Source organism: Schistocerca gregaria, chromosome 4, assembly GCF_023897955.1.
Source record: "Schistocerca gregaria isolate iqSchGreg1 chromosome 4, iqSchGreg1.2, whole genome shotgun sequence".
Classification (NCBI taxonomy): Eukaryota; Metazoa; Arthropoda; class Insecta; order Orthoptera; family Acrididae; genus Schistocerca; species Schistocerca gregaria.
This window is the reverse complement of record NC_064923.1, coordinates 397,182,677-397,202,139: the sequence shown is the minus strand read 5'-3', so window position 1 is coordinate 397,202,139 and position 19,463 is coordinate 397,182,677. Positions and strand designations below refer to the sequence as shown.

The 19,463-nt window shown below is 44.8% G+C and overlaps 1 protein-coding gene across 6 annotated transcripts in view; it reads right to left on the bottom strand.

Moving 5' to 3' along the window:
* LOC126266835 (uncharacterized) overlaps window positions 1–19,463 on the bottom strand; it is a 333,171-nt gene that overhangs the window by 40,694 nt on the left and 273,014 nt on the right. For all 6 annotated transcript variants that reach the window (XM_049971398.1, XM_049971399.1, XM_049971401.1 and 3 more), the window contains exon 2: window positions 12,548–12,605. In XM_049971398.1, coding sequence (XP_049827355.1) covers window positions 12,548–12,605 — 58 coding nt within the window. The remainder of the gene's footprint in view (window positions 1–12,547; window positions 12,606–19,463) is intronic.

The window sequence follows — 19,463 nt, the reverse complement described above, 5'->3', positions numbered from 1 at the left end:
ACATTCGCTGTAGACAGAGTTAAGGATGTAGACGCAGACTCCACCAGATACCCTCTCATAAGCTGCCCGGTTCTTGTAATAACCCCGATACCCACGTAGGGCAGGGGTCCGCATTGCCGGAAACCAAGTTTCCTGTAGGGCAATGCAGAGGAAAGGGTGACTGCTGATGAGTTGGCGAAGCTCAGCAAGGTGGTGGAAAAAAGCGCTGCAGTTCCACTGGAGTATCGCTTTGTCCATGTCCGAAAAAGGCGTGAAGGGGCCGAGGAGGCAGATCACGCCACTGGGTCACCTGCTGCCACCGATGGAGGACCAGTACAATCTGCTTCCATGGTGTCTGAGGGTCCGGCGAGATCCAGGTCCCCAGCGGACGCCCGGATCTCCACCTTATCCTCGGACGCAGAGCCTGTAGGGAGCAGTGGGGTGGATGCCACCGCGTGGTCCTTGGCATTAGAGGTCTTCTTCGTCTTGTCTCTCTGGTCCTTGGGTTTCATTGGCTGGGAGGGCTCCAGCGAGTCAGTCTCTGGGACGGAGGAGGAGCGGGAAGCCCTGCGACCAGCCGCTGGTCTGCTTTTCTTCCATTGGCTGACGTCACCCTTCCCAGAGGCGGAAACCTGGGAAGGAAGGGACCCAAGAGACCCTTTCCATGCTATTCGAGCTAGGGAAGTTTGAGGCTTCCCCAGCTTAGAAGTGGGGACTGATGTCCCCGATGGTTGGGGGGTTGCTGGTCCTGAGGCAGGTAGTGCAGGAGCAGCAGGGAGTGAAGTGCCCCCCACCATCAAGGGGGCAGGTGTAGCATTCCGGCTCAGAGGTGGCAGTCTGAGGGAGATCTAATGGGGCCATAACAGTAGTAGCCGCGGCGTAAGAGGCAGTCATTCGAACAGGATGGAGGCGTTCGAACTTCTGCCTGGCCTCAGTGTATGTCAGGCGGTCCAGGGTCTTATACTCCATGATTTTGCGCTCTTTCAGGAAGATCCTGCAGTCCGGCGAGCAAGGCGAGTGGTGCTCTCCGCAGTTTACACAGATGGGAGGCGGAGCACATGGAGTATTGGGATGTGATGGGCGTCCACAATCTCGACATGTGAAGCTGGAAGTACAGCGGGAAGACATATGCCCGAACTTCCAGCACTTAAAGCACCGCATCGGGGGAGGGATATATGGCTTGACGTCACAACGATAGACCATCACCTTGACCTCCTCAGGTAAAGTATCACCCTCGAAGGCCAAGATGAAGGCACCGGTGGCAACCTGCTTATCCCTTGGACCACGATGTACGCGCCGGACGAAGTGAACACCTCGCCGCTCTAAATTGGCGCGAAGCTCGTCATCGGACTGCAATAGAAGGTCCCGATGGAATATTATGCCCTGGACCATATTAAGACTCTTATGGGGCGTGATTGTAACCGGAACATCCCCCAGCTTGTTACAATCGAGTAACCGGCGGGACTGGGCGGAGGACGCCGATTTGATCAAAACCGAGCCCGAGTGCATTTTGGACAAGCCCTCCACCTCCCCGAACTTGTCCTCTAAGTGCTCGACGAAGAACTGAGGCTTCATGGATGTAAAGGATCCACCATCAGCTCTCGTACACACCAGGTAGCGGGGCGAGTATGGTTCGCTGGCATCCTTAGTCTTTCGTTCCTCCCATGGTGTAGCCAGGGAGGGGAACGATTTGGGGTCATATGTAGTTGCGTTGTATTGAGCCCTGGAACGCTTAGAGACTGCTGGCGGCTGGCCGCCAGCAAGAGATGATGTACCACGCTTCATTGCGGGTCATCCGCCCTGATGCCACCTTCTCCGACCAAGGGCCCTCCCCACGGGCGCCACCCAGCCTCAGCAACGACCACCTGGCAGGATGGCCATTGCCGGGAGTCCCAATGCCCAAAGGAGATAGGCATCTACTCCTTGGCATACGTGGGGAGTTAACGGCGCTGGCATCAGCAGAGCGATCCCTGTGTAGTCAGGGGGCTACAACCAACAGGGTACATGGCGGCCCCACCACAACGGACTGGCTACTGTGCTGGATTTCAGGTGATCTAGTCCAATATCGTCATTGGCGCATAAAGCGACACAGCATAGCAGACTGCAATAAACTGCACCCAAGAACAAATCCACGCCCAAGAGATGGTAGGTGAGCGGGACTGCTAAGCGATGACAAACCTGGCTAGAGATGGTAATGCATGATGGACACATCGCTCCTTGTAAGGCGCCCTTCCCCAATCGGCTCGCTCTTCGGAAAATTTAGAAGGATGGAGGTCAAACCCGTTAGGGGACCATCTCACAAGGCCAAAACGTTTGAGACTCCTTTTAGTCGCCTCTTACGACAGGCAGGAATACCGTGGGCCTATTCTTACCCCCGAACCCACAGGGGGGTCCTTTTAGTTTAACTTCACTAAAACTACACACCCTCATTACCAGTCAACATTCATATCGAACTCACGACCTTCCATTACAAACCTCAACTAAAATCTCTTAACGGTCAAATACTCACGACTATTCAGGGGGAGTTAGGTTTCTTCGCCAAAATATTACACGATTCCTTACTCGTCAGAGAGCTACCTACACTGCGCAACAGAATTAGAGGATCACTTTTTCGTAATCCCGTAATTGTCTCTCATGGCGATACATAAGCTTGAAATTTCGCTCAAACTTGCCTACAACCTTCCTCTAATTGTGGGAAAGCGTGGCGCCCTACGACGACACCCTCGGGATCGACCAAGCTTCAAGCAGCAAGGTGGCGTCACATGAAGAAAGAAAAAGACCAGAGCTCAGAAGTTCATGTGCCGTGGAAAGTGATTTAATGATGCCATATGGCACTAAATTTCGCCACAATTCTACCCAATGCCACCGTGGCACATGAGAACTCCGGCACAGCCCCTACATTGTACCCCTTCTTTTGACGCCTCTACGATGGAGTTCAGAGCTGCAAAAGCCCAACATTGAAATTACCTGGTTTTCTTATGGGTGGCCGAGGAAAATATTTCAGATACGGTCAGAATCTACACGAACAAGCCTCAGAGGGTAGTTTACAGGACATATGAAAGACATCAAAAGAAACAACCCCTGAGATTTTAAAAATGTGTCTTTACACAGAAAACCTAAGTAGCTCAAGACGCCTGGAGGTAGGTAACCTCTAGACAAACCGCCGACTCCAGTTGCCTGCCTATAGTCACCTGGCAGTATTTTGCAGGTTCTCTTTGTAAAGATACATTTTTTTAAATGGTCAAATATGGGTGGGTGTCATCTAGAGTTTTGCCGAACTGGGACTTAATGTGTTCTGTCGTTTTAATCGCACATTCATCAATGTCTTCGCCTCCACGGTCAAGCCACAGGAGGGTGCAAAACAGGAGCATTGAAACAAGCATAAAGACACTTCGCTGCTTCAGCTCAAGTTCGAAGTTCGTCGAATGGTTTAGAACAGTTCCAAGTGGTTCGAGACAGTATACTGGAGCAAAAATTGCGGTCACATTCCGCTCCAAAGGGGTCAGATGATGTTTAATGAGGATGCAGCACCGCCACCTCGTTAGAGGAAGGTTGAACGTCCAAGGATGTCAGCAGCGACAAAACTTATCAAAACCGTTTTCCTGTTGCTCACCCCATTGCAAAGTGTCGTTTTTGAGCGAAATGTGCGGGAATCCACGTCCCAAGGAAAGGGGTGGTTTCATCAACGCCATTTACGCCTTTCCTGATGCCTTTTCGTGTCAATTCTGAGCGGCAGCCTGTATGAATTTTTTTTCTTCGGCCACCCATAACAAAATCGTTTCTTTTCAACGCTGGGCTTCGCGGTTCTGATCTCTATCAGCGAGGTGTCAAAAAAAAAAAGGGGTGAAATTTGGGTAAGAGGTGTTGTGACAACGTTCGCATCATGAGACACGTCCACGGTGGCGTTGGGCAGAATTTTGGTGAAATTTGGTGCCAGTGTCACATCATTAATCTCCTTTACACGGCATATGAACTTTGAGCTCTGACCTTTTTAGAATGTTTCGCTACCTTGCTGTTTGAAGCGTCGATGAACCGGAGGGCAATGTCACAGGGCGCCATGATTTTTCACATTTACAGAGGAAGGTTATAGGCACCTTTGGGCCAAATTTCAAACTTAGGCGTCGCAATGTTACAGTTACAGGTTTTCTAAAAGTAGTCTTAATTCTGTTGCACAGTGCAAGGACTCAGTCGAAGGGTGCCTACCTATCGGCTTCCAGGGACAACAAAAATCCGGTTTTCAATATTCCATATCATTATTAAACAAATTTAAAATTTGAAAATACTGTCACAATATACTCATTAAAAGGCGTAATCTTATGTTAAAGAACTAACACAATAAAAGAACTGTGCATATACACAGATGTCAAAAGTCTTGCGATAACTCCCAACATCGTGTCGTACATTCGTTTGCTCGGTAATGTACAGCAAGTCGACGTGGTATGGACTCAACAAGGCGTTGGAAGTCCCCTGCAGAAATATTGAGCCATGCTGCCTCTAAATCCGTCCATAATTACGATATTGTTGACGATGCAAAAGTTTGTGCACGAACTGACTTCTAGATTACGTCCCACAAATGTTCGGTAAGATACATGTCGGACGATCTGTGTGGCTAAATCATTCGCTCCAATTGTCCAGAAAGTTCTTCAAACCAATAGCGAACAACTGTGGCCCGGTGACAAGGCGCTTAGTCGTCCACAAAAATGCCGTCGCCGTTTGGGGAGAGGAAGTCCATGAGTGACTGCAAGTGGTCTACAAGTAGCCGAACAATCATTTCCATCCATGATCGGTTCAGCTGCACCAGAGGACCTACTCCATCCAATGTAAACACAGCACACACCCTTAAAGAGCCACCGTTAGCCTGCAAAAGTGTTTTGTTGACAACTCGGGTCCATGGCTTCATGGGGTCTGCGCCACACACTGCCATCAGCTTACCAACACACTGGGGACTCACTTGACCAGTGTCGCCTAGTGTCGCCTAGTGTCCAACCAATATGGCCAAGAGCCCAGGAGAGGCGCCGCAGGCGATGTGTTTATGGAAAAGGAACTCGCGTCGGTCGTTTGCTACCATAACCTGTTAACGCCAAATTTCGCCTAACTGTCCTAACGGATGCGTTCGTAATACGTCGTATATTTCTGGGGTTCTTTCACGCACTGCTGCTTGTCTGTTAGCACTGACAAAGCTATGCAGACAGCTGCTCTAGGTCGTTAAGTGTAGGCCGTTGGCCACTGCGTTGTCAGTGGTGAGAGGTAATGCCAGGAATTTACTATTTTCGGCACACACTTGACACTGTGAAACTGAGTTTTTACTTCGCTATCTCTTTCCGAAATGAAATGTCCCATGCGTCGCTCCAACTACAATTTCGCGTTCAACGTCTTAATTCACATCATGCGTTCGTAATCAAGTTGGAAACCATTTCACAAGGAATCACTTGACTACAAACGACAGCTCCGCCAGTACACTGTCTTTTTACATCTTGTGTACGCGATACTACCGCCAGTTGTACAAGTGCATGTCGCTATCCCATGACTTCTCAGTGTATACTCTCTTCAATCACAATGTTCATCAAAATACAAGAGTGAACAATTTTTCAGAAGTTGCACAGTAACTTGAGACTAAGCCTCTTCTATGTAAACTAACCTAGACTACATGAAAATTCGCTCGCATTGTCAATCCGTAGCCTCCACAACGCTAAACTGCACTTTTTTCTGGTTGTCTGAGAAACAACGGCCAGTGAGTGGTTGAGGGTTTCATATAAGTAGTACTCCCCCTGCTGAATCAATCACAAGTCTTTAATCCACTTTCAAATTCTGACCACTATCGACTCACGAAAACCCAGATAAACTTTCAAATGTTCCAATGTGTGTGAAATCTTATGGGACTTAACTGCTAAGGTCATCAGCCCCTAAGCTTACACACTACTGAAACTTTAAATAATATCTTTACATCCATCTGAAGGATTGAATCACAGATAATATTTCCTCGATACCGAGTACCAGCTATTTTACAAAATTTTTTCATGCAGTGTGCATTACCGCCTACGTAGTGACAGCATTTCGTTCTCACACATTTTTTCCATCGTGAACAGACTCTAGGTATTGTTCGATGAAATGATACATAAAAACTCTAATGAACTTACGTCCAGAAATGCATGGTTGCTATGCTAGAGACAATTTATGTTCTGCCTCTTACACCTTCACATAGGCCAGACTGCAGCCAAATAGTGTCAAAGGCAGCATGAAGGCTATGCTCTAGTGTCTCCACAGCCGGAATGGGCTCTGCATACCCGATACTTTTGAGATGGCCCCGCAACCAGAAACCGCGCGGGATGAGATCCGGTGACGGAGCAGGCCATCCAACTGGACCTCCCCCATCCCCCGTTCGATCCATCGACCATGGATGACACGATTAGATGGCGATTAACGGCGAAGTAGGCTGTAGCACCATCATGTAGCAGCCATGTAACCCTTCGTATCACCAGTGGCAATTCTTCCAGCAGGGAAGGCAAAGTCATCCGCAAGAAATACCGATAGTTCAACCTGCTAGGCTACGAGGAGTGAAGATTGGTCCCAAAATTATCCCGGCCCATACATTCAGATGCTGATTATTCGCTGTTACCATACCATGGAGGTTCTGCACACTATCCCACAGATGAGAGTTATGAAAGTTTAAGATATCAATCACCCCGCGTATAGAATGAATGACGAATCCTAGTATCATGGTTGCCTGATGAATCAGTGACAAAACTGCTGCCGATGTGGTCTTACTGAGGCGGCGGTTCCACGGTGTTAATCACGTTTTTCTCCACGTCTGGTGTTCAAACATTTCGCGTGCGTCCTTCATGATTTCCTGCTTCCTGAAACGACCCTGCCACAGACAAACGGCGAAACACTGTTGCAAACACTGAATGCTGTGGTGGTGGTTGTCGGCGGGGAGAAGTCTTCTGATACAACTCTGCTGCCCGCCACCCGTTGTCATTTCCCTTTACGTAAGTAAACAATATCGACAAGCTCTCGATTCGAATACGGAACCATTGTACACAACATTATATGACATCCACATCAAGGTGAGTCAGCGAGAGAACAAACGGACACACTAACAGTTACTACGTCAGGAGAGGGCGCTAGGGCATGACGTATGAGGAACAGTACCACCCTCTGGTCTAGGAGGAAACCATGCATACTGTAACTGTGGCTGCATGTACAGCGTGCATTAGACTGCAGTCTCTGTAACAAAGCATGATTGAATTAATGGGCTCTAGCATGGAAACAATGTATTTCCAGACGTAAGTTCATTAGACCTGTTTTGTTCCATATCCTCTCATCAATCAATCCCTAAGTTTGTACCGGTGGGAAAAATATATAAACAAACCACAATTTCAGCTCTTGATTCATTCCACCACGCATTCTACCAGCGTAACAACTACTTATTAAAACCAAAAATAAATCTGAACAGAAAGAATGTTGTAATTACAGCTACATGGATACTCTGCAAATCACGTTTAAGTTCCTGGCAGAGGGTTCATCGAACCACCTTCACAATTCTCTATTATTCCAATCTCGTATAGCGCGCGGAAACAACGAACACCTGTACCTTTCCGTACGAGCTCTGATTTTCGGTATTTTATCGTGGTGATCGTTTCTCTCTATGTAGGTCGGTGTCAAAATATTTTCGAATTCAGAGGGCAAAATTGGTGATTGGAATTTCGTGAGAATATTCCGTTCGCAATGGAAAAAGCCTTTCTTTTAATGTTGTCCAGCGCAAATCCTGTGTCATTTCAGTGACACTCTCGAATATTTCGCGATAAAACTTACTACCCTTCTTTGAACTTTTTCGATGTACTAGGTCAATCCCATCTGGTAATGATCCCACACCGCGGAATAGCATTCTAAAAGCGGACGGACAAGCATAGTGTAGGCAGCCTCCTTAGTAGATCTGTTACATTTTCTAAGTGTCTTTGGTTAGCCTTCCTCAACATTTGTGTGTTTTCCTTCCAATTTAAGTTGTTCGTAATTGTAATTCCTAGGTATTTAGTTGAATTTACAGCCTTTAGATTTGAGTGATACTGATGTTTAAAAGCCACGTTTTGACTTTTTATCTAGGTTTTATATATACGTAGAAACAGAAATATTAAATCCTCAGATTGGTGTATGTTCTAGCGACTCGATATATACTCGTGCAGCAACACTTCATATGGAGCACTCACAGCGTGGCAACATTGTTTTTTGGCATCTCCAAACAGCATTTTTTCACAAGCGATCAGTACTGTAATATTCTTCTGCGCTGCTTATTCTTCTCAATAATTCATTTGAAGCTATCTGTCCACGGTATTGTCGAGTAGCATTCTCACGAATTTGAAAGCTTCTTTCTGACCTTGTGCTATTTTTCATTACGTGTACTGTGTCTTTATCCAGGGTATCTGGACGGGTCTGATTCTACCCGCTGCGAATTCCTCTCCTGCGCCAACCTCTTCATCTACAAGTAGCATTTGCATCCAACGTGCTCCATTACATTCTGTGTATATTCCATTCTCCCTCCAGAGTTTCATCCTCTACGACTGCCTCCAGTACCACTGGAATATTTCCTTGCTGTTTTCATCCATGTTATCTCCATTCTTCTTGTCAGTGTCTTCCACACGTTCCTCTCTCTCTACCGGAGAACCACCTTGTTTCTTATCTTTCCACATGTTTTTCTACATTCTTCTCTAACACCACATTTGCTCTATTTTTTAGCAAAGATTTAAATATATTCAAGCTGAAACTATTTCGAGGGACTGTGCAATCTACACTGAACCATTACCAAGCTGTGGGTGCGCTCTGAACTAAGCAGTATCAGCAACGACCTTATCAATAACTTCAAGGGGGAAAAAATACACGAATAAAGGCAGAAATTCTACTTACCAGAAACAGTATGTACGAGCTCAGAATGAGGAAAAAGGGAAGCAGAAGACGGTTTGGAATAAATTGGAAAGCAGAGGCCAGTTTGTGTGGTCTGTGGCCTAACGCAAACCGGACGCACATGAAGCAAACAGGGGTAAAGGCGTTAATAGCTTCTAGCAGCACGTGCAGTCGCTACAGTGTTAACAGTTTCCATCAAGAGTGCCGCGCCGTCCTGTTTACTGGGAGACTTGTGTAAACCAGACGTTATCAGTAGCTAACTCGTTGCAGTGTGAGTGACTTCAAAGAGCAAATGGAACTTTAATTACGTGTGAAACAGATCTGACTCGATTTTAGGAACGGAAACTTTCTAGAATTTTATCTCTGTCTTACGGACCTCGTCCCTGAGCTAAGGGAGTTGGAAAAGCTGTAAAACTGCAGCTAGCAAAGCGGTGTCTTCTAATTTCGGTAGAGACCTTATAGAAGACGTTTTCCATCATTTCCTTATATCACTGACGCGGCCGTGTAGCCGCACCTTAGCACGCCGCTTTCGGGATTCTGGAGGCATGCCAACCCCGGAGATTCGACCGCGGCCGGCCAACATAAACGCTGTTTTTGTGCGTTTTGCCACATCCGACTACATGAATACCGCGCTTGTCCCCATGCCGCTTCTCAATTACACGAATCGCAGACATTTAGAAAACGTTCGCATTGTTTCGCTTGGGATAACAATATTGAAATATTTTCAAGCCAAAGTTGGGAGACTGTGCAATGTAATTGCGATCTACACTAAATTATCACCAAGCTGTGGAGCACTCTAAACCAACCAGTATCAGCAACGATCACAACAATAACACGAATAAAGGCAGACATTCTACTTACCAGAAAAGGGGTACACAAATTCAGTCTCGGAAGAGAGCGTGGGGCGGGTGGGAGGAGGGGTGGGGGGGGGGGGAGCGAAGGAGTTCAAATTCATTAAGATGCGGACCATGTGAAGATACGGGATGAAGGCCAGGAAAACAACTGGGGAATACTAGGTTGGTACGTTGAAGGAGGCCAAAATCAATTCCTTCCTCCACTATAATCAGACACCGTTGGTTGATTGGTTGGTTGGTTAGTTAGTTACATGTTCCACAGACCATTTAAACGATTCTTTTATCGAAATAACGCGGAGCGAATGAGTTTATAGGACGTGTTTACACGATTAGTGTTAACTATAATGAATACATTGTTGTAGTCCTCATGAAACTGCACTTAAACAGGTTTTCCAGTTTATGATCTAATGACAGACATAGGAACAAAGATGCTAGCTTACCTTGTTCTATTTCTGGTGCTAATTGCAGAATCTCTAGAACAAAGTTATTAGCGTCATTAAATTTCATGTCGAAATTAGTAGTGCCCAAAGAAAATTAGTCTAATTTAACCCTAAATTACTAAACCCTCTTACAACTTATGATTGCAGTTGGTACCAACTCGTGGTTCCGCCGATCTTGTATTGTCAGTTTAAGGTGGAAACAGAACACCTTATAACTAACTACTCCATATACTATAAATTGTGACTTACATTGAACAAAATATGGAGGAATAAAATTTACGCCGCTTTTGTAATAATGCAATTTTTCCGCCATGTAGTGTTCTAGGGTTAAAATGTTATATTACACAGCATATCCCCTTCTGTAAGATCACTATACCTTCGACTTTATGACCAGGGGAAAAAAGGCGGTTGCTGAAGAGATGTTACTGAGGACAGCAAATAAATGGACGATGGAACAGACTGGAGTATATGATAATGAAAATGGAGTACACCAGTCAGATGGATAGTAGGTGAGCCAGGAAAGCTAGTTACTGTATCCCAATAGCCGATAGAGGGACTGGCATGACAAGTTAATGCAAGGTGGGCAGATCTTCGGAATCATGCATGGCCAACATGGGTTCCTATAACGGTAAAACGAAATGTATGCAAAAGTCTACGACGAGGTCCTTATGTAGCAAGGACGTCAAATCTCTACTGCTATCTCCACTAAAACGGTGTATGAAGGATGATAAAGTATAAAGCTGTTTGTCAGCTCTTACTAAAATTAAGAAAGTAGCAGCCGGTGCTAGTGGTATTTCATTTAGATGAAGCTGTCTTCAACTACTCTAGTGTCTTAAGCAGTGAAGCTATGGACAGCTTAATAATAAAATCCATATTCTTCCTTTACTGGATTTTCAATGGCGTTTTTACTTTATCAACGTACTTCTTGAAGTCACAGCATCATCAGGATGTCAGTTATGTTACGAACTTCATTGCGATATCAACACGCCACAAACGCCTGTCTGGTATTTTCCTGTTTTCTGCAGTATACTATCCACGATGGAATGAATCCCGCAAGTTGTACACACATCTTGTAAAGACGACAGTGTACATTCACAGATTAAAAATGCCATTGAAAAGTCGCTAACGGAATATAATTAGGTTGTCCATTCATTGCTCTGTCCTGTTTATGCATAGATCAATCACGTTTTCGTTTTTTTTTTGTTTTTTTTTGGTCAAATAAATGGAGAGAAGAAAGGTCAACATACAAGTTACTTAATGGATTTTTGCCGGAATTTTCATAGCTAAATGACGAGCGAGAAATGGACAAAGTGAGTATCAAATTGACCAGTCTAGTTTTACAAAAATATGTTTTAAATGGTTTAAAGTAATCATTAGTTAAGAAATGCATTGTGAAATATTTCAATTTGCCCCAAATGACTAGCTATTACCTGTTTAACTGAAGTGTGAAAAAATAGCAGTACAAATTGAATCTTCTCTCGTTCCCTTTGATCTATATACACTTAAAAATAACAGAATACCGATCGCTGTTTAAATATATTTCTTGCTTGTATTTATAAAGTTGAAAAAAAAAAGCAGTCAAATGTTTTGTGAAATGATTTATGTAAACCATTTGACGCGGCTTTGAATGCTGTTCGAAATCGTCTACAGCAAACGAGGTGCTGATTCAAAATTTAAAGTTCAGTGTTTGGTTGAAGTTCACCGAGTTGTCTCCTTACGTCACTAACATGAGCATCTCAGCTGCTGTACACGATTTGAGCATCATTCAAAAGCGCGTGAAATGTTTATCTAATCTATTTTATTTCTTACTTTTAGACAAATCATTTAACCGTTTTATTTTTTCTAAAGTTTTGCCTTCAGTAGAAAGGATGATTTGACAACTCTTCACGCTAGCCAGTCGTGTGCAAGCTGCCTCTGCGTGACTACTGCAGCCTACAGTACCCAGATTTATACGTGCTTATTGTATTCAAACATTGGTCTCCCTCTACAATCTTACAACTCCCCCCCCCCCCCCCCCTTCCACACTGCTTCCTTCATTACCAGTTTGATAATTCCTTGATGCTAGAGGGTGTCCTAGCAATCGATCCTTCCTTTTAGGCAAGTACTGCCGAAAATTCAGCACTTTCACTTCTGTACAAGATTACACTGCAGAATAATACATTCTAAAAATACTTCCCAAGAAATTAATAGTCCACGTTAACAAATTCCATTTTAGCTACTACAAAAAAAGTAAAATTACGTCACACATTTTCTTAGTGACAACGCTGAAATGACAAATGATTATAGTGTAATACTTTTACCCATTTACGTCTAGCTGAAGGCGCGAAAACAAACGTGGAGTTGTGAGCATTTCGGCAGGCAGGACGGAGCTGTACTCACCGTGCTGTCCGCTCTGTCGCAGGACCTCCATTGCGTCCTCTGTGGGCCCCGTCAGCAGCTGCAACAAACACGGCGGCTGCGGTCAGTGCTGTGTCGCCGCGATTGCCATCTCAAAGCGCAGCGCAGAGCACAAAACAAAGCAGAGCGGCGCGGCGCGGCGCCCGGCAAAAGCGAAATAAACGCGCGCTCGCATCGCTTCCTGCCCACAGCACGCGAGTGGCCGCTGCGGCCGTGTCACGGTGCGGCGCTCTCTCTCTCCGTTGCTTACGGTGTCCAGCTGAGCCCGTGCCCTCCTTCCTTTCTTTTTCCTTTCCTCCCTTTTTACTACGTGACGAATAATCGGTATGCATGCGATAGCTAATTTGTTCCAAAACGCCGATCATGAAAGAATCGTCGTAGTGTCGCTATCCTACACACAGGATCAAAGTAATAATATTACACACTTCCTGCTGCTTAGGCAAATGGAACAAATCTATTATTACTTTTTCCTTTTGTTGTGGTTTACTGTGGCCCTTGAGGGGCTTGTGGAGGCACCATTAGTTCATGGGAGGTTCCTTAGAAAACCCCAAACAAGATTTTTTTTAACAATTTTTTCGAAACCAAAACTGAGCCGTGGATTCCAAGACGACTATGCACATCAAATGGCTGGAATTTGTGCAATGTATGCCTTAGATCCTGATCTCTAACAACCCTGAAAATTTTCTTGATACATTTATCCATTTCAGAGATACCGAGGTCCACATTTACGCTACTTGAACACGTGAAGTTCAGTGTGAGGCGAAGATGCAGTTTCTAAATTGACGAGCACTTAGAAATATGCTGTAAAATCTCTCCTTTATCATAAGAATGTTTCTGCAAACCCTGCTTTGTAGCACTGAAACACATGCAAAATTTTTGTGAACGGCAAATCCGTTCTGAGGTGTAAAGTTAGTTTTGTGTTATTTCGATTTCACATAAATAAACTATCAAAATTTTAATGAACGATAAATTTCTTTTTGTATGAGTTACATGCGCTGCTGTGACAGGGAAAAGAAGGGAACTAGCGGAAAAATGCTCCTATCGGAGCACAAAAGAGGCGAATATCCTCCTGTTTAATTTAAAAGAATGACTGAAATATGGGGTATCAGCTGCCTCATTCTATGTTCCTCAAAAATATTGGCATGCAAACATATTAACGCTTTTTTATAATGAGAGAGAAACAGACATTGGCTGGGGGAAAGAGATGGAAAAGAAATACTGGAAAGTAGAAGACAGTGGTTGTGTTGTAGAAAAAGCGAAGGAGCCAATCGCAGTGTGAGAGGAGAGGGATTCAGTGGCAGTGGAACATAGCCGACACTGACAGAAAAGTGCTAGGAGGAGATAGTTTCAGTGGGAGAGGAATAAAGAGAAGGAAAAGTGGAAGTGGATGAGAGACAGTGATAATGCGAAATAGAGTCTATGACAATGACTACGAGGAAGAGAGAGAGAGCGACAGTGACAAGAGACAGCAGAATGGGAAGGAACGAAGAGAGAACAAGAAGGAAACAATGAGAGTGAGAGGAGACCAAAATAGTAGAACAGAACGAATGAGACTGTACCTGTGAGACAGAATCCTGTAATGTTTGACTACTAGTGTAGCGCTTTGACACAGTCACGTCGATTAAATATTTGGGCATAACATTGCAGACCGATATGAAGTGGGACAAGCATGTAATGGCAGTTGTGGGGAAGGCGATTCATTGGTAGAATTTTGGGAAGATGTGATTCATCTGTAAAGGAGACCGCTTATAAAACACTAATACGACCTATTCTTGAGTACTGCTCAAGCGTTTGGGATCCGTATCAGGTCGGACTGAGCGAGGACATAGAAGCAATTCAGAGGCGGGCTGCTAGGTTTGTTACTGGTAGGTTTGATCATCGCGTGAGTGTTACGGAAATGTTTCAGGAACTCGGGTGGGACTCTCTAGAGGACAGGAGGCGTTCTTTTCGTGAATCGCTACTGAGGAAATTTAGAGAACCAGCATTTGAGGCTGACTGCAGTACAATTTTACTGCCGCCAACTTACAGATCACAAAGATAAGATAAGAAATATTAGGGCTCGTACAGAGGCATATAGGCAGTCATTTTTCCCTCGCTCTGTTTGGGAGTGGAACAGGGAGAGAAGATGCTAGTTGTGGTACGAGGTACCCTCCGCCACGCACCGTATGGTGGATTGCGGAGTATGTATGTAGATGTATATGTAGGAGACAGTGACAGAGAGACACAAAAAGATTATTGGCAATGCGTTGCGCTGAATGTGGGAGATTGGGCCAGTGGAAGTGGATGGGTTTGAGCGACTTATGACTATGGTGTAGTGGGCGTGAAAGAGCTACAGTTAAGCGAGCTCGTGGAAGTGTGAGATGTGTTGCATGTCAAAAAGAGCGTGTTGAAAAACATTTTTGGAAATTTTTCTTAAAAATGCTGAGGAAGGTAAAATAACGCAGCTGGTACCTCACTTTCAAGGGCATATTTGTCTTTTTTGTGCTCCGATAGGAGTATTTTTCGCTGTTTTTTTCATAAAGATAAAATATATCAGCATCTAACATTGATGGAGAAGAGAAGGAGCGCTGATGCTGTGTTGATGCGAATATACAAAGGGAGTCACGTTAAAATGTAACATTTTATTTCGTGAATGTCTTAATGTCTGTAATCTACATTTTCATCCCATGATATTGCGCGGAAGGGCAAGTAATTTCGTTGTGTGAGTAATACTCTTAACGTATCAAACAAGACATTGAACCAAATATTTTATAAAAAAAACGAAAATTATACTTTTCTGAACGACAGTGGAAAGTTCTTGAAGAGACAGAAACAGTCGTATAACTCCTGTTAATACTGACGTTAAAACTTCTCGCAAACATGTGCCAACTTATTGCGGAGACGGAAAGGAAAATGTTCCCAGAACTCTCTGTTACGTTACAAAAACCGCCAAATGGGGCTCCGACGTTGTATTAGGCGTCTCACTGTTTACTTGTTACCAAAAAATATGATCACTTAAACGTGAGTTCGTACACGCATATGAAATAATTTTTCTAAGCCTTTTCTGATGTGTTGAAATACAGCAAATAGTTTGCACAGTCGAAACTGATCACGTATCTATGTCATACGAAGTAGGGCCGAGAGGCAATACATTTGATCGTAGCAGCAAACAAAACTGGCTTTTTACGATTCGGAGCATGATATGTAAGATCTCTTAATCCGGTAAGTAGGCAAGAAAACTTAGAAAGGGGTATGGACAGGTTGGAGTTTCACACAAAATCGAATAGGATTAATGCAGTAACAGTTTTAATAATGAATAAGAAAACAGTAATGCAGGTAAGCTACCATGAACAGCATAGTGAACGCGTTGCCCTAGCCAAGGAAGACGCATGACACTCACCATAGTTGTAACAGCTGATGTCGCAACTAGCTATTCAGATGATGAAGAGACTGAGAAAATGTATGGTGAGATAAAATAAATTATACAGGTAGTTAAAGGAGATGAAAATTCAATTGTGATAGGTGACAGGAATTCAATATAAGGAAAAGAAGACAAGGAAAAATAACGGGAAAGCATGGACTGGGGCAAGGTAGTGAAGGAGGAATCTGCCTGATAAAATTGTACATGGAACAAAATTTAGTCATTACTAACGCTTTGTTTAAGAATCATAAAGAACATTGTGTTGGTGAAAGACAGCTGGGGACACAGGGAAGATTGAGACTCGTTATGTAATGGAAAAGCAAAACCTCCGAAATCAGATTTTGTAATGGAAAAAAATTCCAAGGGCTGTGTGGACTGTACCCCAATTTCTTGGTTATGAACAGTAGACTAAAATCGATGAAGTCTCAGAAAGATAGGAAATTATGAAGATGCGACTTGAACAAATTGAAGGAACCAGAGGTTGTCGAGAATTGACAGGAAGCATGAGCCAAAATTGGATTGAAACAGGAGACAGGAGTGTAAGAGAAGACGAATGGATAGATTTGAGAGGCGGAGGAGGGAAGTCAGCAGAAGATCACATTAGGCAAAAAGACAAGGCTTAGTAGAAATCAGTGGATAACACAGTGAATATTAAATCTAATTGACGAAATGACAGACTATGAAAATGCAACAAACGAATCAGGCGAAAATGAATACAGACGAATACAGACGCCTAAGAAATGCGATCCACGGGGAGTGCAAAATGCCTGAGCACGAATGGATAGAAGACGTATCCAAGGCTGTACAATCATGAATGACTAAAGGAAGGTAGACGCCCCCTACAGGACATTAAAGAGAAACTTGAGGAGTAGACAAGTAAGCAACGAAGTTCAAATGGTTGAAATGGCTCTGAGCACTATGGGACTTAACATCTGAGGTCATCAGTCCCCTAGAACTTAGAACTACTTGAACCTAACTAACCTAAGGACATCACACACATCCATGCCCGAGGCAAGATTCGAACCTGCTACCGCAGCAGTCACGCCGGCAAGCAACGAAGTGAAAGCTGGAATGTAGAGAGAATATACTCTGAGGTGACAAATATCGTGTCGGACCTCCTTTTGCTGGGCGTAGTGGAGCAGCTCGACGTTGTGTGGACTCTTCAAGTCGTTGGAAGTCCCCTTCTGAAATATTGAGCTATGCTGCCTCTATAGAAAGTGTTGCCAGTGCAGGATTTTGTGAACAAATTCCCCTCTCGATTATGTCTCAGAAATGTTCGATGGGATTCATGTCGGGCGGTCTGGGTTGCTAAATCATTCACTCGAACTTCAAACTAATCGCGAACGATTGTGGTCCGGTGACATGGCGCATTGCCATCCATAACATGCAGTCCTCGAATGGCTGCAAATGGTATCCAAGTAGCAGAACATCACCATTTTCAGTCAATATCGGTTCAGCTGGACCAGAGGATCCACACTCGAAACCCACCATCAGTTATCAACTGAAATCTGGACTTATCTGACCAGGACACGGTTTTTCAGTCTTATATGGTCCAACCGAAATGGTCGCGACCAAGGAAATGAGCTGCAGGCGGTTTGCTGTCTGTAAAGGCAGTCGCGTCGGTCGTCTGCTGCCATAGCCCACCGACGCCAAATTCCGCCGCACTTGGTGGTACGTCCCCACATTGATTTCTGTGGTTATTTCACGCAGTGTTCCTTGTCTGTTAGCACTGACAACTCTGCTAAAACGCCGCTGTTCTCTGTCGTTAAAGAAGCCCTGTCGGTCACTGAGTTGTCCGTGGGGAGAGGTAATGCCTGAAATGAGGTATTACCGCCACACTCTTGACTCTGTGAATCTCTGAATATTGAACTCCCTATTTCCGAAATGGAATGTCCCACGCTTGTAGCTCCAATTGCTATTCCGTGTTCAAAGTCTGTTAATTCCTGCTGTGCGGCTATAATCACGTCCGAAACCTTTCCAAATGAATCATTTGAGTACAAATGACAGTTGCGCCTATGCACTACCCTTTTATAGCTTGTGTGCGCGGTAGTACCGCTATCTATATACAGGGTGTACATGAAGTACGGAAACACTTTCAGTTATTTATTGCACAAGAGCTAAACATTGTACAGATTTCATACATATTACATTTTGAAGAGAAACTCTGAAAGATTTTTTTTACAAACATTCGATATGCGAACCATGATTGACCCGGCGGACGTCAATACGCTCCCACTCTTTTGGCTACATAAACCTATTTTTCATCTCCGTTCAATGCGTCGGCCTCACACCTCCTTACTGGAATCACTTAACTCGTCGGCATCGGGGCCAGCGTCCTGCTGCATTAATGACCTCCGCATCGCTTGCGTACTGCTAACCGCTGAGAGCATACTCATTGAACCAAACAGATCGAAGTCGGAAGGTGCGTGATCCGGCCTGTAGAGTGGCTGACGAAAAACTGTCAGATGAGGTTTTGTGAGCCCCTCTCGGGTGCGCAACATTTTGTGAGGTCTTGCGTTGTCATGGAGAAGGGGAAGTTCGCTTGCATTCTTGTGGCGATGAACACGCTGAAGTTGTTTCTTCAATTTCCTGAGAGTAGTACAATACACTTCAGAGTTGATCATTGTTCCATGGAAATGAAATGAGCGTTTGGCCTCATTGGCCGGGATGCCCCTTACGGGGCAGGTCCGGCCCGCTGGGTGCAGGTCTTATTACATTCGACGCCACACTGGGCGACCTGCGCGCGCGTCGGATGGGGATGAAATGATGATGAAGACAACACAACACCCTGTTCCGGAGCGGAGAAAATCCCCGGTCCAGCCGGGAATCGAACCCTGGCCATGCAGTCTGTTTTTTCTCAGCACTGTGGCCTCTACCATCAAGAGAATGCAATGTATCATACAGCTCGCAGTTTACGTGCATGGTACGAAGAGCACCAGGATCAGTTAACTGTACTGTCCTGGTCGCCAAACTCCCACGATTTAAATCCAATGGAGAATCTGTGGGACCACCTTGATCAAGCTGTTTGCGCCATGGACCCTCAACTGGAAAGTTAACGAAGCCGCCACGGCACTGGAGTCGGTATGTCTCAACATCCCTGTCGGTACCTTGAGGAAACCTCATTGACTCTGTTCCTGCATGTCTCGCAACAGTCCACTCAGCAAAAGGTGGTAATTCAGGCTTTGACAGGTGGTCATATTATTGTGGCTAGACAGTGTACCTCTGAGGGACTGCACACTTTTCGATTTTTTTTGTTGCAGCTACGCGTCTAACGTATTTGGATCATACACGACAGCATTAATTTTTGAATGGAAGTACCAGATTCCAAAACGAAACGAAAATAATCTTAACGTTTCGGTGTGCCCCCTACCTCACATACTTGCAGGAACCGCCGGACGGTGTGGTTCTAGGCGCTTCAGTTTGGAACCTTGCGACGGCTACGGTCGTAGGTTCGAATCCTGCCTCGGGCATGGATGTGTGTGATGTCCTTAGGATAGT